Source organism: Loxodonta africana, chromosome 16 (assembly GCF_030014295.1).
Source record: "Loxodonta africana isolate mLoxAfr1 chromosome 16, mLoxAfr1.hap2, whole genome shotgun sequence".
NCBI classification, from domain to species: domain Eukaryota; kingdom Metazoa; phylum Chordata; class Mammalia; order Proboscidea; family Elephantidae; genus Loxodonta; species Loxodonta africana.
Window position 1 is genome coordinate 30,148,868 of NC_087357.1, and position 20,140 is coordinate 30,169,007.

At 39.9% G+C, this 20,140-nt stretch overlaps 1 protein-coding gene across 2 annotated transcripts; it reads right to left on the reverse strand.

The window, feature by feature from the left end:
* Nucleotides 1-348: 348 nt before the first annotated feature.
* SFR1 (SWI5 dependent homologous recombination repair protein 1) lies at nt 349-7,097 on the reverse strand. 2 transcript variants are annotated; one of them, XM_010589005.3, is made up of 4 exons: nt 6,856-7,079; nt 6,149-6,267; nt 4,524-4,934; nt 349-3,377 (listed from the first exon to the last, which is right to left on the reverse strand). In XM_010589005.3, exons 2-4 carry the CDS (start codon nt 6,239-6,241, stop codon nt 3,186-3,188), a joined length of 696 nt encoding a protein of 231 aa, XP_010587307.1. In that variant the 5' UTR covers nt 6,242-6,267; nt 6,856-7,079; the 3' UTR covers nt 349-3,185. The 2 variants fall into 2 exon arrangements, with proteins under 2 accessions (XP_010587307.1, XP_003409180.1); XM_003409132.4 differs by having other exon boundaries at nt 367-3,377; nt 6,989-7,097.
* Between the last annotated feature and the right edge of the window lie 13,043 nt (nt 7,098-20,140).

The window sequence follows — 20,140 nt, forward strand, 5'->3', positions numbered from 1 at the left end:
CTAGCTAGACCACACTTGGCCCTGAGGCTTGGGACCCACTGAGTAATCCCAACTTCTTCCTCTGTAAAACAAGGATGAAGATAATAAGTAACCTTGTGGCAACCTGTAAGGACTGAATGAGATATTGTACATGACCCTTGCACATAATGAGAATTCAAAAAAACATTATTTCCAGCTCTCGGGAGAGGAACCAACCTGATGGCAGTGAGTTTGGTTTTGGGTGGTGATATAAATTCCTTATCTTCTAAATTAGCTGCCTGGGGACTCCATTTGCTAATAGCCAATGCAACAAATTTCACTGGGTAATGCTCTGCAGATTCCCAGGTTTTAACAAACCAAATAGCCTGTTGATTTCTATTTCTTAGTGGCCACCCTGGGTGACTCCGGAAATCCTACTTGCTTAGGTGTCTCATCTTTGAGATATGGATGGAGTAAGGGTTAGCAGGAGTTCTTGCCTACAAGCTGTATTCCAGTAGCAGCACTCTCTTCATCAGGAGGTATTTCTAGTTTGAGGAGTTGGCAGGTGCTTTGGAAAGGCACAGGGGTTCTGTATCCCAACTCTTCACTTGATACAGTTCATAGTACTGACTCCTCTCAGCTTCTGCTGAACAGCAATTCATTCATATTGTTATTTAAAAGAAAAAAAATTGCCATCGAGTCAATTCCAACTCATAGCAACCCTATAGATTTTTGTAGCTCTTTAAAATTGGGCATGTTGATCATTATAATACTCGAATTAATATACTTTTAAAACTGACACAAAACAAGTGCTAAGTGTTAGCTCTTATTTTTATTAATAAAATTATCCCGTTAAATGGTGGTGAAATACAACAGAAATGGTAAAAAGGGGGACCTGCCCCATAGAGAGAGCCTAAACTCTCCCATTAGCCCCATTCATCTCTCATGACCCACCTCCTATTGTGGGAATGCCCTCTGTGCTGTTGGAGCCCTCAGCACCATCCAGTGCCTTTGAAATTCCCATTGCTATGGACCATCTGCTCTGCCCAGCTTTTCCACAACCAGAGTTCCACTGATGCTGTAGTTCCCACAAGTGGACATGTGAGGGTAACTCTGGGAAGCACCAGTCCGCAGCAGGCAGCTGCAGCCTCTGAGGTCTAGATGGGTACCACACATTTGCTCATCAGGATGCCAGCACAACAGACCTCCAGGAGCACCACTTTCCCTGCCGCATTTAGGCTCTCTAGCTGAGGAACAAGCAGTGATGGAGGCTGGCTGGTAGGCACTAAAATAGCACACTCCCCCAGGAGTACCCATCTAGGACATCCCAGAGCCAGGGAAGGCCCCCGTGAGGCCTAGGCCAGTCTTCTTGGGTTCACAGAAGTCAACAGCCATGACAGTGTCTAGAAGGCAGGGATTTGGAGAGAGGAAGTGTATTGGCATGGTCACTATATTAGTCGGGGTTCTCCAGACGCAGAACCAGTAGAGGTACACACACACATACATATACAAAAAGATTTATTTTAAGGAATTGGCTGATATGATTGTGGGGGCTGGCAAGTCTGAAATCTGTAGAGGCCAGTAGGCTGGAAACTCAGACAGTCAGTGCTGTACTCTTGAGGCATAATTTCTTTTTTTGGAAAATCTTAGTTTTTGCTCTTCAAGGCCTCCCAACTGACTGGAAAGACCACTCACATTATTGAGGGTAATATCCTTCATTTAAAAATCACGTGGTTGTACATGTTAACCACATCTACAAAATATCTTCAGGGTAATACTTAGATTTGTGTTTAATATTAATATCAAATATAGTACTAGGGTACCATAGTCTAGCCAAGTTGACACATGAAACCATTATCAAAAAACCAAAAACCAAACCCACTGCCACTGAGTCAATTCCGACTCATAGCGACCCTATAGGACAGAGTAGAACTGCCCAATAATTTCCAAGGAGCGCCTGGTGGATCTAAACTGCCAACCTCCTGGTTAGCAGCCGTAGCACTTAACCACTATGCCACCAGGGTTTCCTAAAACCATTACAGGCACTGACAATTAAAATGGATGTAAGAACAGGGTACTGTGGTCCCTGCTGTGCCACAGAGTAGGGAGGTGTTAGATGGGGGTGGGGGGGGAGGTAGCCTTAAAGGGGAATGCACTTGGGTGGGGGGTTTTCAGGGTAATGACTATTTACCAACTAGTAGGGAAGCACTTTTCTTTCCTTCAAATTACTATTTTCCCCCTAAGTGAGTAAAGCTGTTTTAGCCCTTCAAAGAACCCAAAAGCAGAAATCCAGAAAGACCTCAGAAAGGATTGAGAACTAGGACTAGGAAGCCACTAATCCAGAAAGTTCTATCTCCATCTATCATCTCTGCCTTTTTCTGAAAGTGCACACATTATTCTTGAGCATACCAGCTTTGCTGCTCCCAAGTTTACACATAAGAGTTTCATCCACACAAAGATGGGCTTTCTTTTCCTGAGCTCCAAATTCTCAGCTTGGGTCCTATCTCCATATATGGCCAGGATAATAATTAACATTGTACCAACATGGCAGCCAGAAACCCAGGCCTGTGGATGGGGGTGTGTTTCTGGCTGAGGAGTAACTGTGAACTGAGTAAACACTCTTAAGTACAATCTATTTCACAGCTAAAGCTAGAAAGTTAGATGAAAGCTTGTATGTATGCCACGACGCCTTGAAGTGGAAGATGACAGGTGGTTTTTATAAGAAACAGATTGTCATTTCACTAAATGAGATGAATATGACAAACAGATTTAAAGAGAGAGAGAAGAATACAATTTTGGACATATTAGCTTAATTACCTGCTAGACCATACAAATGGAATATGTGGTAAATGGATGGAAACGAGGGTCATACACTGAGTAAAGAGGCAGAATTTTTAGCACAGTTGAGGTTTAGACAATCACCAAATTGGACCATTTTTTAGCATTTAAAATAACTTTGTTACAATAAAGTTTATTGAAATGGTTTCCAGAACCTGCCCAAATTATTTTTTAAACATAATTTAAGGGTTTTTGTTTTCATACTTCTTTAAATGTCTAGTTTTCTTTGGCAAATTTATACAAAACATGAAATTTCTATTTTAGAATATAGATTATGTAACAGAGTGCCCTAAACTGATAGTTCATCAGGATACCTTCCCTTTAAAATATATAAGCACCTTGTAATTGTCATTCTCAAAGATAATTCTGGAAAAAAAAAAAATTATGAATTAAACACCTATAAATTCTTCTTCACTTCTGTTATAGTGTAGCAATTTATCATCTAACCCATAGTAGTCTATCAACTCAGTAAGGCTTAGTTTCTTGTTCTCCTCAGACATAGCTGACTGCAACTCATAAAGCAACTGTTGGCTACAGTTTCTCCACTTCTTTATTAGCAACTGTAACTGAGACAGGTCATTCTGAAACAGAAGGAAAAAAAATTATATATATATATATATATATATCCACCAGCCACTCCTTGGAAACCCTATGGGGCAGCTCTACTCTGTCCTACAGGGTCACTAGGAGTCGGGATCCACCCAACAGAAATGGATTTGGTTTTATATACATATATATACATGTATGGCAGTAACTAGATAGTCACACTATTTTCACATAACAAAAGTCGTTAAATCAGTTGCTGTTATGTGTTTAAAGACTAACGCATTTGGGGATAAATAAGACTTCTACCCACAGAAAAGTAGGATGGTTATAAGCAGAATGGTTACAATGTCCCTTTGAGTTCTGTCTCTGTTGTTCAGTCCATGCTCTGGGCCATCCGTACAAATAGGGAAAAATCAAATCACTAAATAGGGCAAAAGCTATGTAGTGAAGCAACGATATAGGTTAAAAAAAATCCACTTTTTAGGTTACAGCTGTACTTTAAAATGACAATATTTAAATTAAAAATATTTTCAACATTCAAAACCTTAAAAAATTCAAGTAGTCATGTTTAGAAAAAGCCTAAAAGTTCAAAGTGAGCAAATGAGATACGCTAATCCCATCATTTACTCCACACTGTTGGGGAAGAATGAGCTATTGCATATACATGAGTTATTCCGGTGATTTTTAGTACCCAAGTTTATTGAATTCAATTTACCTGAATTGAAATAAAAAAAATCTAATGTATATTTGTTTTCTCAAACAGAATGCCGGCAATATTTTAATTATTTGGGGGAAACATAAGGTCATTACTAAAAATACTTTTTATTGTACTCTGTGGGTCACTTTTAGCTTTTTTACTCATTCACTATTAGCCATCACTCTGTCCCCTCCTGCATCTTACATTTGATACTTCTAATACTGCTATAGGCTGGAAACCAGAGAAAAAAGTTTCAACTGAATATTAAATAAGATCAACTTCAGCTGGGATTTTTGAAAAGTTCTATCTGGTGCTTAGAGTTCTCTTCTCCAAATCTGACTCTCTTTGAGTTAAAGTTATTTAAAGCCAGATTTCTGGAGACTTGGCTTCTTATTTAGTATGCTAAATTTTTCTATTCTTGAAATTACTTCCCTGTAGTTTATCTTAAACAAGTTTTACGCAATAGTTCTGAAATTCTTCTCACCTTTGATCTATACATTTTGACTAGTTTTAGCCTCCGAAGGAAGTCTTCTTTCTCCTGAACCTGCTTCACCAATTTTGCTTTTTCTTCCTTTAATTCTTGTTTGGGAAGATTCTCACTGGCAAAATCATTTTGGAGAGCACTGCATGACCCAGTATCAAGTGATTTAGATTCACAGGCACTGATATTCTTGAAGGTGTTTTTTAAATATGTACTCTTTTCAGATTCACTGTCTGTGTGTTTAAAACTTCCTTGAAATTCCAAATGGTTTTCTTCCATTGAGGATACTGGTTTCTCTGAAAAAATCGGATCACTTTCTTCATTCTCTACTTTCAGGCGTTTCACCACACTGGAACAGGAATTAAATGATGATCTTGTTTTCCTTAATCGTTCTCTAAGTGTTGCACTCATAGGCTAAAAAAGGCACAAAACATTTAAACTATTAACCAAGAAAAACATTCTTGATGTATAAATCTATTAGGACCTTATGTTTCTATGGTTGCTGTTGTGTGCCGTGGAGTTGATTCCGACTCAGCAACCTTACAGGGCAGAGTGGAAACCCTGGTGGCATAGTGGTTAAGTGCTACGGCCGCTAACCAAAGGGTTGGCAGTTCAAATCCGCCAGGCACTCCTTGGAAACTCTATGGGGCAATTCTACTCGGTCCTATAGGGTTGCTATGAGTCGGAATCGACTCGACGGCACTGGGTTTGGTTTGGTTTTTTTGGAGGACAGAGTAGAATTTGCCCCGTAGGGTTTCCCAGGCTGTAAATCTTTACAGAAGCAAACTGCCACATATTTCGCCCTCCAAGCAGCCAGTGGGTTTGAACTGCCAATCTTTCAATTAGCAGCCTTAACCACTGTGCCCCAAGGGCTCCTTATTTCTGTGGTAGACACCACTAAATAACTTTCTATCTCCATATACCTATAAGTAACCATCACAAAAAGGCTTAAATCCCCAGATGATCCACTAGTTGCACTCTTTTTACTTTAGCAAGATCAATATCCTTCAAAAATAATGTTGAGACACTTATCCTACTAATCACAAACATCTGTTGAGCAACATGCCTGACACCATTCTAGGTACTTCAGAGTTAAAAATTAAGGAAAAGGTCTAGATCCTGCCACCAACAACCTTATAATGATTACACTGCACATATTCAAACTTCCTCAATTTGGAGTATCATAATTATCTGATACCAAAAAAAAAAAACCTAAACCTATCGCCATTGAGTCAATTCCAACTCATAGCAACCCTGCAGGACAGAGTAGAACTGCCCCCACAGGGTTTCCAAGGCTGTAAATCTTTATGGAAGCTGACTGCCACACCTGTCTCCCCAGGTAGGTGTGAACCACTGACCTTTTGGTTAGCAGCCAAGAGCTGTAACCACCGGGGCTCCTAACAGCCTGATAGGAGAATAATTTATTCGAGATGAAAATTTCGGGGGGAAAAGGTCAAATATGTTATCTCAAGAAAAAACCTAAAATTATTTAATATTTAATAAAATACATTTTCTTATTAATGCTACACATTATGTTAATTAACAATCTTCAGTAGACTCAGAACCACCACTGTCACAACACTTAGAAACATAAAATGGATTCACCAGAAAAACTAAGATTTTCATACTTGTTTTCCTGAACTATATGTACAGGGAGAGGATGGAATCTCACAGGCCTGCGGAGTGCTAGGTAAAATCACAGCTGAGTCTGGGCTTTCCATCTCAGAAATGAAATCTTCATTTATCTCTAAAAAAGAAAGATAATCACAAAATTAAAATCAAATTAACCTATCCCTCTATGAATTCCTCAATTTTATCAAAGAATTTTTGGTTTGTTGTACGTAACGTCTCCAAGTAAGCCAGCAATTTCCTCTCATTTCACTTAGTTGTGATTAGTTTTTGGTCTTTTTGCACTTTTGTTTTCTTTTTACCTTCCCACATATAACCGGCTGGTATCTCATTTAAACAAGACTTTTTATCTATCACAATATCTTCAAAATCTGCCACATGGGGAAAAATAACAACTGTGGATAGTCAAGAATTAATTTGGTTATGGCAACTTCATAATGAAATATAACCAAGATCTCAACTCAAAAAATATAATCAGACCTGACAGGCCACCCCGAACCCTGAAAGCGGGTGACTAGAATCAGTGACCCTCCAGAAGTGCGGCAGAAGGAGCGCAAGCGTTTGCCATTTTAGTTTTAAGTAGCAAATAGGGCCTGAAAAGGAAAGTCGATTGAAGTTTGTTTCCACAAACAAAGGCGTCAACTTTATCAGGATCGAACCAGAGGGAGGAGTCCTCCTTTCCTTCCCACCATTGCAGAAAACCCACACTAGTCGTCGAGGGACCCCAGGCCTGAGGTGAAGTTGAAAAGATCCCCGACTGCGGAAATGGAGCTCAAATGGACTCCACTGCAGACCCGCGAATAAGGTCATCTCTCAACAGCCACGGCCTAGCACGCTACCTCCCTCCGCCATCCCAGAGCGCTCAGGAAGCGCGCGCAGCAACGACCGTAAACCTCCCGCGGCCCGGGTCCCGAACTACGGGCGCGCGTCCGCGAGGCTCCGCGAGGGCGGCGGGGCGGGGCCACCCCAGAAGCGGGAGAGACGCGTGATTGGCCAGATTGACTGACGCGCGCTGCGCTGCTCCGTCCAGCCCCCGGGAGCCGCGAGACTGCGCGCGCGCGGCTGCCGCTTCTGCGCGCGCGCGGGCGGGCGGGATTGCCATTCACAATGGATAGCCAATCCTGAAGGGAGGAGGCTTTCCTTCCTTTCTCTTTCCGTCAATCGTCTTTCTACCCTGCTTCGTTGCTTTTGTGTGTGTGAAGTGCCTCTGGGATTTCTCTCTCCGCCTCCCCATTCTGCTGTCTCCTCCTATGTCAGCTCCTCGCTCACTACAATAAAGGCCCTTCCTCGTACTTGAAGGGACCTAAAACCACGGCTAGCTACGCGTTAAATTTACAGCTTGTAAACCGCCCTAAGGCAGAGACCACAAAACGGCAGTGAAATGTGTTAGAAATTCATCCAAGAGTCCCGGCGGATTCAATTGAGCTCATTTCTCCCCTTTGATTTTTGACTCAAACTCGGGGGTCCCGTCCCCAGGTTTCCTACTGTATCTACCTCGAACTTTCGATTCTTTAGTTTGACTTCAAATCTTTCAGTCAAATCTGAGAGAAAATTTAGCCTAACAAAATTTGTTGTGATTCAATACACGAAACAGAACAATTACGAAATAAGACTGTGTTGGTCCAGTATTTAGATGCTTGAGGCAAATATGGCCTTTGCTGAGTACCGGGCATCCTTAGCCTAAAATAGTCTCGTTTCCCGTGTTGCGATGTTCTGTTGCTATGCAACAACGAAGTTAACTGAATTGGGTGTAGCGCTGGGTTTACGGGAAGCCGATGGAGTAGTTTCTGAGTCACCTGGAAGCTGGGAATTTTAAGGGGACGGTGTTTTCGGTCCTATTGAATGTCCACTTAAAACGTTGACATTGTCTCTTTACTAACATCTGAGCTCTAATGCTCCTTAAAAAAAAAAAAAAAAAATGCTCCTTAGACTTGAGAAAAAAAGTGTTCTAAGAAAAATGTGTCAAATTCTAAGATTGGTGTTATGATGTAAATTTCAAAATAATGGATGCTTAGTTTTTTAGGAGTAGCCAGAATCCAGAAGGAAGTAACTGAGTCCTAAACACTCAAGTATAAATATAGAACCTGAAAACAATCTAATGCAGTGATTAAGGACGTAAAGATTTGAGTCAAATTGTCTAGGTTCAAATCCTGGTTTGGTTATTTTATGAACTTTTCAATGCGGAGTCTCTGTGCCTCAGTTCCCACATCCTTAAAATGGGGTAATAGTACCTACATTCTAGGGATTGAAGGATTAAATGAGAATTCCTGAGAGGCACCTAAAATAGCACTAGAAAGCTAAGAACCACTGAGTAGTTGTTGATTTATATATGCAAATATACCATTCCCAGATTGATTCAAGGGGATTTATCACGTAATTCTTTCATCTCTTTATCCCCCGCACCCCAAAGGCCACAAATCATTCTTTAGTCAGTGACCTTAAACTCCTTCACAGTTTAAGCTACAAATAGCAGAAGCTTTGGAGCCTCACATATAAATAATAATACATATTCCAATCCCTCTAAATTTGTTATTAATTACATAAATTAACCTGAAGGAATTTACAAAATGGAAGAGAGAACTCATGACTTTGTAATACAGATGTTATTCACCTCATCAAACCACAGGTCTCATTCTGTACATTTATTTCTCACTTTACTCATCCACTGGCATCAGTTAATCTCACTGGAAAAAAGCAGAGTGATTTGTCCTGACACTAGATTCACGATGCAGACTCTGCATGTTCTTTATACCTTGGGGCATAAGGGTGGGTTGTTTTTATGATTCCCTAAATTCAGCTGCTCCCAGATCCTTTTATCATTACAATTTAGGCTTAAAGCTCTGTTTTTGCTGGTTGCATAAAAGAAAACTTCTTGTCTTGAAGTGTCCTGACTTGCTTATTGTTATGTGAACTAGTATATTAAAAGGGAATTGTTTTGGCCAAATTTTCAAAGAGCTTCAAAACAAGTACCCAGAAGAACCTGTATTTCTCAAATGTACGTATGTTGACCCACATCTCTGACTTCCATGCATTGTTGGGATTGAATACTCTTCCCATATGTTAGTTTGTATTTTACTTACTCCTTTCATATACCAGTATGGAGGCCTACCTTTCACTCTCAGTGAAGTGTAAGGGATCTGCTGCTGTAGTTTTCACTGTACCTTTAATAAAGCCTTGAAAGCATGTCCATATCTTTAGGGGCAGAAATCTATTAGCCCATCGAGTTTGATGTTTCTGACACAGGACATTCCATGTTTCATATGAAACTTTTCAGGCAGGAAAAAATATTGTCACATTGAGTCTGAAGGCAAAGACTACATACCCTACCATAGAGAGAACAATTTGAGCAACAAAATTCAAGGATAATAGTAATTAATATGAATCTACCCAGGCCTTCTGTGTGTGTCTGTGTGTTTAAATTTCTTCAGTACCCAAGGCTACTGTTGGCCACTTTATTATTCATCAGGGTGTGGTAATCTGCTTCTTCCCTTCTTGTCTGTGATTATTGTTGGTAGAGTGATGACATAGGCCTAAAGATCTTTACGAGGTTTTTTTTTTTTGGTTTTTATTATTTTTAATAGAAAGAAGAGAGTAACGAATCGTTTCTCTCTCCACACCCCCCCCACCTTTCCTCTCTCTCCCTTTCTCTCTTTCTTTCCACGTACACACACACTTTTCAGCCACAGTGAAAATTTTTATTTCAGATTTTTTTTTTAATTTTTGGATTTAGTGTTATTTAAAAAATCATAACAGGAATACCAGGATAACCTAAATTTCATACAATTCATTGACTTTTCTGCATTGGCAAAAATTTTGGTTACATGTAGACATAGCTAGTATATGTATTATATACTATATGTTTTTTTTTAATAAAGATATGAAAATATACTTTTAAAATTAGGATAAGGTCCCACTTGGGTGAGAAATTTTGTAAAATCCAAATGGTTGAGTTGATTTGTAATGCCATTAGGACAAATTAAACAAGCTAAATTTAATACAGTTTTATAATGCAAGAAAATCTAAATTCTCTTAACTGGCTTTCAATAGTTCCTGTGACATTTGCATGTAAGTTGCAAATCACCTTCAAAAACTCTTCTCTAAGTTTCTTTTGTGGAAAATTCAAGTGGCATCTTGTAAGTAGTATCCATGGTAGAGCGGTGTTTTAAAGCTCTGTCAATTCATAAATTTCTCTCTCAGAATAATAAACTATTTCTACTTCTTTTCTATGTTACCTAAAAGTCTCATGTGGAATTCCACTTAATGTGTAATTGCTTCACTTGTAGAGACTGATAAAGACTTTCAGTGCCTCAATACCAAAGAAACGGCATTTGTGGGTAAACTGTTTAATATTCTTTAGCCAAGATAAGCAAAAGAGCATTTTATTTTCAACCCCAAGATGAAAGAGCCCCTGATTTATCTATTAGGCGTGCCTGAGAGATTGCCTCAGTAAGTAGGATGATAACTTACAATATGAGGATGGTGGTCAATACTATTATACGTGTCGCCGATTCTGACTCCTAGTGACCCTATAGAACAGAGTAGAACTGCTCCATAGGGTTTTTAAGGAGAGGCCGATGGATTTGAGGAACTGTTGACCGTTTGGTTAGCAGCCGTAGCTCTTAACCACTCACCACCAGGGCTCTGAAAAAGTAGTTGTGTCAGGACTGGGATTCAAATCCATGCCTCCAGGGAAGGCTGTGACCTGAATGCAGCACTTTAGACTGCTAAGCCATTCTGACAGTAGGTAGCATTGGTGGGATAAAAATCTTTCTGTATCTGACAGATAGAATGTTTATCTGGTAACCAATATCCAGGATAGCACACTGAACAAGCCTAAAGAGAGCCCTTCACCTGAAGCGCCTATCCTTTTATTCCATGAGACCTGGCATTTTGTCAAGTCCGTTAGAGGCAGGAGAAGCAAGAGTGTCAATGATTCACTGCTATTTTTGGGTGTGTTCCTTGGGAGAAGAATAGAGTGATTCAGGATAGCTTAATCATGGTGAGGGTGGGGTTAGGTTGGGGCGTGGGGAGTGGTAAAGGAATGAGACGGTGGAAAGGGAATGGGAATGAAAATATTGCTCAGGGCCACATCCTTCCCAGATCCTTTATTTACTCAGAAATGTGCCCCCTGCGTTCATTTGGAGAAAAAAGGCATTAGATGTCAGCAAATCCTTAAGGAACAGAATGTCTTATAATCATCTTTAACCACATTGAACTTTGAGAGATAACAACCCCCAAGATAATTTCACAGGTTTGAAATCTGTTTGAAGTGCCGGCACAAAAAGTTAATTCAGTTTTCTACCCTTACCTCTCATTACTGTTTCAGCCCTGAGGGTATACGAGGTTTCTACTTGATGTTTTTCAGATGGGAGAGGAAGGATGTCTAATGGTGCCGGTAAAATAAGGAGTGAGAGACCATTCTATGTTCCGGGACACTGCTGACATTTATCCTTCTTCTTTTTCACCCCTTGGCCAACTTTGATGATAAAGATAGCTGTAAAGAAAACCTGAGAATTAGCCTAACCAGGACTTTTTAGGACCAGTTCAGGATTGAAACACAGTCTCTTCCCCATCAGTCAGGGAAAAAAAAAACACTAGGTCTCCACTCCCGAAAGCAATGTAAAATGCCTTAGATCTTCATCATCAATCTTTACGGATAGTACAAACCCCACAGAATGCACAGACCCTGACCATGAGTCCCCAGTGAGGATCACTGGGAGAGGAATACTCCAAGATGTGGGGGATGGGCTTGAGCAAAGGCAGGCACCTCTTCCTTCATCTCCAACTCCCCTCCATCTTGGAGATTGTGACTAGTGCCAATATCTCCCATAATGTGTCTGAATTATTCCTCTGATCAGTGATATCAACATTCCCCAGTCATCTAGCTCCATCACACATCTGTGGCTACCAATAAATAATGCGTGAAGTTTAATGACGATGCCAGTGACCCTCAACTGGAAAATTATATCACTATTTTTCTTAGTGAAAATACATTTCCCATGGATAAGAAACTGGGGAAACATAGGATGCAACTAAATTCACCTTGGCATGGTCCTCAAGGACTTCACCAGCTACTTAGACTTTGTTAGCATAAGATTAAGACAGGTAATAATACCTTTCCTTCAACAATGTAAATCTCTAACTCAAAGTATTCCCAACTCTCCCATCCCCCCAAATTTCCCCTCATTTGCAACTCTGGTTATAGCATCCGTCAAGTGCCCACATCATCTCAGTTATTTTGGATTTAATAAAAGTGACTACCTCTGAGTCAACTTGTCATTTTCTTACAGCCATTTTCAACTCTTTTCTTTCCTTTTTTAAACATTTCATCAAGGGTTACTTAAATAATCATTTCCAACATCCCATGTTGTTGTTGTTAGGTGTCATTGAGTCTATTCCAACTCACAGCGACGCTATAGGACAAAGTTGAACTGCCCCGTAGGATTTCCTAGGCTGTAATCTTTACAGGAGCAGATGGTCAGGTCTTTTCTCCCACAGAGTTACTGGTGGGTTTGAACTGCTGACCTCTTGGTTAGCAGCCGAGTGCTTAACCATTGTGCCAGCGGGGCTCCTTCCAACACTCTGTATACCTGGAAATGATGCTTAATCTAGCTCCATTGCACTGTTTATCCTTTTCCTTACAATTCATTGTTGTTGTCAGGTGCTGTTGGGTCAGTTCTGACTCGTAGCAACCCTGTGAACAACAGAAGGAAACACTGCCTGGTCCTGCACTATCCTCATAATCATTGCTATGTTTGAGCCCATTTTTGCAGCCACTGGGTCAATCCATCTCACTGAGGGTCTTCCTTTTTTTTTCGCTGACCCTCTACATTACCAAGCATGATGTCCTTTATCCAGGGACTAGTCCCTCCTGATAACATTTTCAAAGTACAAAAGACAAAATCTTGGCATCCTTGCTTCTAAGTATGTACTTCTTCCAAGAAGTACTATATTTCTGGCTGTACTTCTTCCAAGACAACTTTGTTCATTCTTCTGGCAGTCCATGGTGTATTCAATATTATTCACCAACACCATAATGTAAAGGCATCAACTCTTCTCTGGTCTTCCTCATTCATTGTCTAGCTTTCACGTGTATATGAGGTGATCAAAAATACCAAGGCTTGGGTCAGGCACACCTTTGTCCTCAAAGTGACATCTTTGCTTTTTAACACTTAAAAAAGACCTTTTGCAGTAGATTCACCCATAAGTTGTTTGATTTCTTGACTGCTGCTTCCATGGGTGTGGATTGTGCATCCAAGTAAAATGAAATCTTTGACAACTTCAATATTTTCTCCATTTATCATGATGCTGCTTATTTGTCCAGCTGTGAGGATTTTTGTTTTCTTTGTGTTGAGGGATAATCTATACTGAAGGCTGAGGTCTTTGATTTTCATCAGTAAGTGCTTCAAGTCCTCTTCACTTTCAGCAAGCAAGGTTGTGTCATCTGCATGACACAGGTTGTTAAGGAGTCTTCCCCCAATCCTGATGCCCCGTTTTTCTTCATATAGTCCAGCTTCTCGAATTATTTGCTCAGCATACAGATTAAATAAGTATGGTGAAAGGATACAACCCTGATGCACACCTTTCCTGATTTTAAACCACACAGTATCCCTGTGTTCTGTTTGAACAACTGCCTTTTGGTCCATGTACAGGTTCCTCAGGAGCAAAATTAAGTGCTCTGGAATTCCCATTCTTCACAATGTTACCCATAATTTGTTATGATTCACACAGTCAAATGCCTTTGCATGGTCTATGATGACTTATAAATCTCTGCACTTCTATGAGTGCTGAATATTTAAAACTCGACCTCTATGTTGCCGAAGATCTGCTGTGAGTGGAATTCATACCAAGTGCAGGGCTAACACCCACCAGCAAAATGATCTTCTGAGGCTTTTGAAAGAAAGTCTTTCCATTTGGCAGTGTCCCATGATTCCAAAGAACACAGGTTTGGTATTTGGAGCACAGGTAACTAATCACATTCATATTTGTTAAGCAATTCCTATGAAACTATAAATTATAAGCTGCTCATAGTTTTGTTTTTTAAAGCAAGCATTACTACACGTCGGCACCGTCTGGAATGCTTCCTTAGCCCAACTGTTGGCCATAGAAAGAGAGTATTTTGAACCTGCACAGACAAGTTTAAAATTCTTGTAAAGCTGCAAAAATTTTAATATAACAATAATTAGCATAAAGCTTGTACAATTAAAATACCCTAAAAGGAATGAGTCTGAGCCTTTAGCAAGATATTCCTCTTTAAAAAAAAAAAAAAGCCATTTTCACCAGTGAATATTATTTTCAATCAAAGCTGTTTTCCACATGGTTTGAAGAGATGTAAAGCTGACTTTGTTTCATTCCAATAATTGTCTATAGGGCTAGCAATTTATTTTCAATTGCTAGTTTTCAGGGTGAATCAAACAATTTTACCCACCAATACCACCCTGTCTGCTATGAATATTTTCCTTTTTCACAGTTTGAAAGAATCAGACTTCCTATTCCTCTCAAACCAGATAGAATTCTTCTGCACTCAGTATGGGATGAAGCCCCCAAAACAAACACTAGGAAGAGAAGTCATGCCAGAAAAAATTCAGAGATATCAAACAGAAGATGTAGTGAGCCAAGAACCTGAAGTGACTTGATTTTGAGGAGTGAAAATAGCATGTTATCACAGGTTTGCCAGATTACAGGTAAGAATCATGTGGGCTAATGAGAGCATTTAACGATGCTGAAATTAAACATTTGCATACTAATTAGCAGCTCTCGAGGCAAGCCTTACAAGCCCATCGCCTTTCAATCAAGCTGAGATTACAAGAAGCTTCCTTGGACCACTACAGTCATGACTCCAGTCAGTCCTCATCAGTGTTCAAACATTCATGACCAAGGATTATGCAGAAGCAGGAGAAAGAGTAAATAGGGAAGGGAGGGGAGGGAAATGCCTTTGCTACATGTTTCTTATCCTAAAGCAGAAAAAAAAAATTGTGTTTTAAAACATCCTTTTTCATAACAGATCACTGATTGCTAGGCTTGTTTACGGGAATTCTACAAGTTTAACCTGGGTTTTGAGGTCCAAGTAACAGATCAAGCAACATGATTCCTGTCGTTGTTAGGTGCCACCGAGTTGGTTCCAACTCATAGCAATCCCACGTACAACAGAACGCAATGTTGCCCAGTCCTGTGCCATCCTCACATTGTTGCAGCCACTGTGTCAATCCATCTCGTTGAGAGTCTACCTCTTTTTCCCTGACTCTCTGTTTTACCAAGCATGATGTCCTTCTCCAGGGACTGGTCCCTCATGATAACATGTCCAAAGTACGCGAGATGAAGTCTCGCCATCCTTGCTTCCAAAGAGCATTCTGGCTATACTTCTTCCAAGACAAATTTATTCGTTCTTCTGGTAGCCCATGGTATATTCAATATTCTTTGCCAATGCTGTAATTTAAAGGCACCGATTCTTCTTTGCTCTTCCTTATTCATTCTCTAGCTTTCACATGCGTATGAAGTGATTGAAAATATTATGGCTTGGGTCAAATACACTTTAGTCCTCAAAGTGACACCTTTGCTTTTTAACACTTAAAACAGGTCTTTTGCTGCAAATTTGCCCAATGCAATATGTCATTTGGTTTCTTGACTGCTGATTCCATGGGCATTGATTGAGGATCCAAGTAAAATGAAATCCTTGACAGCTTCAATATTTTCTCCATTTATCATGATGTTGCTTACTGGTCCAGTTTTGTTTTCTTTATGTGAAGATGTAATCCATACTGAAGACTGTAGTCTTTGATCTTCATCAGTAAGTACTTCAGGTTGTCTTCACTTTGGGCAGGCAAGATTGTGTCAACTGCATAACACAGGTTGTTAATAAGACTTCCTCCAATCCTGATACTGCATTCTTCTTCATATAGTTCAGCTCAGCATACAGATTGAATAAGTATGGTGAAAAGATACAACTCCAGTGCACACCTTTTTGATTTTAAAACACATAGCATCCCCTTGTTCCGTTCAAACGACTACCTCTTGGTCTTTGTACATGTTCTGCATTAGCACAATTAAGTGTTCTGGAAATCCTGTTATTCATAGTTTGTTATGATCCACACAGCTGAATGTCTTTGCATAGCCAAGATCCATCCAACAGTAGCAATGACATCCCTCGTTCCACGTCCTTTTCTAAATCCAGCTTAAATTTCTGGCAGTTCCCTGATGATGACTGCCGAAACCGTTTTTGAATTCTCTTTAGCAAAATTTTACTTTCATACGATATTAGTGATACTGTTCAATAACTTCCACATTCCGTTGGATCACCTTTCCTTGGAATGGGCATGAATATGGATCTCTTCCAGTCAATTGGTCATGATTTCTTGGCTCATTTAATTTGGGATAAATTCTGAGAAAGTCATGATTTTCTTAATGAGAAATGTACACTTCATGTTGTTAAGGCCTTTTGATGCAATTGAATAAAAAGGATTATGGAAGTTCAAGTTTTTATGATTAAGAAGGAAAAACTGTAAACATGCATTACAGAAACGTGTATGTTCTTGGGACTGATGGAATATTATAGTAAGCAGGTTAAACCTAATTATACCTTGTAAATTAGTCGAGCCATATTTTACAATAGGTAGAATTTTGAATGAGTAAGGATGCAAAGCCACAGACCTTACTTATTTGAGTTTTCTTTTTTATTCCAAAGCTTTTCTTTGTTGATTTTTGTTGTTGTATGAAGTGAATTGGGAATGAAATAGACTGTGGTCACAAACTGTGAAGGTGAGGTTGCTTAAATCTGTACTAAACATGAGATAATCATGGGCTGTCAGTTTAAATTGAGAAAAATGGGGAAACCATTTGGGATTTTTGTTTGAGTACAAGTTTTGACAAATACAAATGACACACATTGATGTTCACAGCTTTTTTTTTTTTTCTCTGATTCATTTGTTCTCATGGAAATATGGATGCAACAGGGGATAGGACTGAATCAGAACATCTAAATGCTTTTCTGACCCTGCCTCTAACAATTAATGAGCTCATAACTTTGGCAAGTTCAAGGCTATGGCCTCAGTTTTCTTAACTGTGAATTCTGAAGAGAAGGGCGATCTTTTCCAGTTCTGAGTTTCTTTAATTCCAGCTTGGTACATTTTTGTACACTTGAAATTACTACTTTCCACTATTCCTTAGTTTGCAGAGAGTTAAACAGTTACAGGTAAAATTCCCTATTGAAATAACTATTATGATGATACTGTGGAACATGTGCTAGGTGCTATAGATGGTAAATATATATATTCTAGAACTTTAAAAGGCAAATGTGACACAGGAATTTATCACCTAAATTCAATCGAGCCTGCCCTGTGCAATATTGTCAGATAGAAGATTTTTTTCCTTCAACGGCCTCTCTTTCTTGCTTCCAGCCCTCCCATATCTTTTCAGTCCCACCCTATCCAGCCCAGGGCTTCAAGTTACCTCCCATTAGCCACCACTTGGCAGTGCCCAAGCCTCCTAGTTGTGCTGTCTACTTTTACTGTCTTCTGGAACTCATGTCCTTGCCTTTATTTTCTCGCTAACACTTGATGCATACAGTAAGTGCTCACTAAATGGTTTTTTTAATGAATACATTTAAGAATGAATGGATTAATTATTTAATTGGTAACTTGAAAAGTGAGAATTCCAAACAAGTAAGAAGAACAAGTGACAGCATAGCAGTCTAACAGGGAGGAGGGGCAGGGGCAACATTACAAGCATGCAGAGCTCTTGGTGGGCCCTTCCAGTTACTTACAAAGCCTGTCCACTGAAGTCACCCTTCTTTAAACAAAAATAGGTGATCAAAAGGTAAACTAACTACCAATCAACACAGCCAAAAGACTAATGAATTTAATGGCCTGGTAGGCAAATAGTGAGTTTAGGAAGATCAAATCTTATTTTTAAAAATCTCCAGGGATGAATATTCCTCTACGTAACTGATACCAATATTTAACAAGCTCTCTGGGAGAAATCTGTTCCCTCACCTCTAATCTAAGGCTTTCATGCGTGCATGTCAAACCCATTGCTTCTATTGGACCAAGGAAGCACTGTCTTCACCACGGCAGAATTTTATCATAAAGCTGTGCTAGCTTTCTGGATGATACTCCCAGTCCTCTTTGGGTGCCTTTGAGTTGCTTTATTTACAATGGAATGTGTTTTAACAGGTTTGTCTTTTCTCTCCCTCCCTCACCCAATCTTCTTGGGAGAGGTAGTATAATTTGCAGTCTCTGTAGCCAGGGAGTGCAGTTAAGGTAAATCACGTTCATGAAAATCAGCTCATAATTCAGCTTCAGGAAAACAAATCAGATACTGCAGCATTAAGTAATATATGTCGGGTAAAATACAAAATATACCGATTTTATTTATTCTGCTAACTTGTGCTATTTGACGGTAGCACAACTTCCAAAAAAGTAGGAAACGTGAATCTCTTCAGGGATGACATAAAAAGATAAATACATTTTATTTATCTGGAAAAACTGACATTACTGCTTTACTTTGCCCCATTTGTTCTTTCATTTTTTTTTTTTTTTTTTGCCTAAATATGTCCTGTCTCATATCCCTCCTCCTTGACTTCACTACTGCTGCCTGAGATCAGGCTCTAGTCTGAATGTCTGCAGTAGCCTCTATCTCCTGACTCATAGGCAGGCACCACTTCCTCCATCCCCAACCCTTCCTCCCACTCCCATCCTTTCTTCTCCTTGCTGCCAGGATGATCTTTCTAAAGATTAAACTATTTAACCCCCTTACTTAAAATCTTACAATAAATCCCTGCCATCTTCAGCATAAAATCCACTCTTTGCCAAATCACTCACGCATACCTCCTTCTTCATCTCATGCCGCTCTCCAGCACACACCCTGTACATCAAATTTACTTGCAATTCCCATAATAAGCCATACTCTTTTCCTTCTTATCATCTTGCTTGTTCTTCTGCCTGAAGACCACAGGCATGTACACACACACACACACACCTCCCCCACCTAACTCCTATTTCCACCTGTCTTAGTTATCTAGTGCTGCTATAACAGAATCACCACAAGTAGATGGCTTTAACAAACAGAAATTTATTTTCTCACAGTTTAGGAGGGTAGGAGTCTGAATTCAGGGTGCCAGCTCTTGGGGAAGCCTTTCTCTCTCTGCCGGCTCCAAAGGTAGGTCCTTGTCTTTTTGAGCTTTTTCTCCTGGATGATTTTCGTGTGGCTTGGCATCTCTACCCCATCTCTGCTTCTTAGCTTGGCTGTTTAATCTCTTTTATATCTCAAAAGAGATTGACTCAAAATACGCCCTATACTAATCCTGCATTATTAACATAAGAAAGACAACCCATTCCCAAAGGGATTATAACCATGGGCATAAAAATACCCGTTTCCATAGATAGGACAGAGTAGAACTGCCCCTGTAGGGTTTCCAAGGATGAAACTGGAACTGTCACCTTTTGATTAGCAACTGAGCTCTTAAGCACTATACCACCAGGGGTCCTAACCACACACCTAGAGGTTAGGAATTGCAACAGATATTTTGGGGGGACACAATTCAATCCATAACACCACCTCAATACTAAGATCTAGAGTCAAAATTCTCACTCTCTCTCACCTTGATCCCAATGTTCTATGCCCTCCCTTCACTCCCCTTCGCTTCCCCTACCTTCTAGAGTTAGATGCCTTCTCTCTTCCACAGCGCCTGTGGGTAACATAACACATATTTTGTCATGAGTTATTTCAGAGCAGGGACTCTCTCAAATAACTATATGAATATGAAAATAGCTATATGAAAGCGGATGACAATATCTACTCCATTAAATGTGATGATGCAAGTGAAGCACTTAACGAGGAACATGGCGGGTAGTGACACTCAGTATAATGGTGATAGTGAAGCACTTAACGAGGAACATGGCGGGGAGTGACACTCAGTATAATGGTGATAGTGGTAAAGGTGATCGGGGTTACTTTAAAGCCAAGGAGGGAGGGAGGCGGGCAGGGGTAGTCAAGAG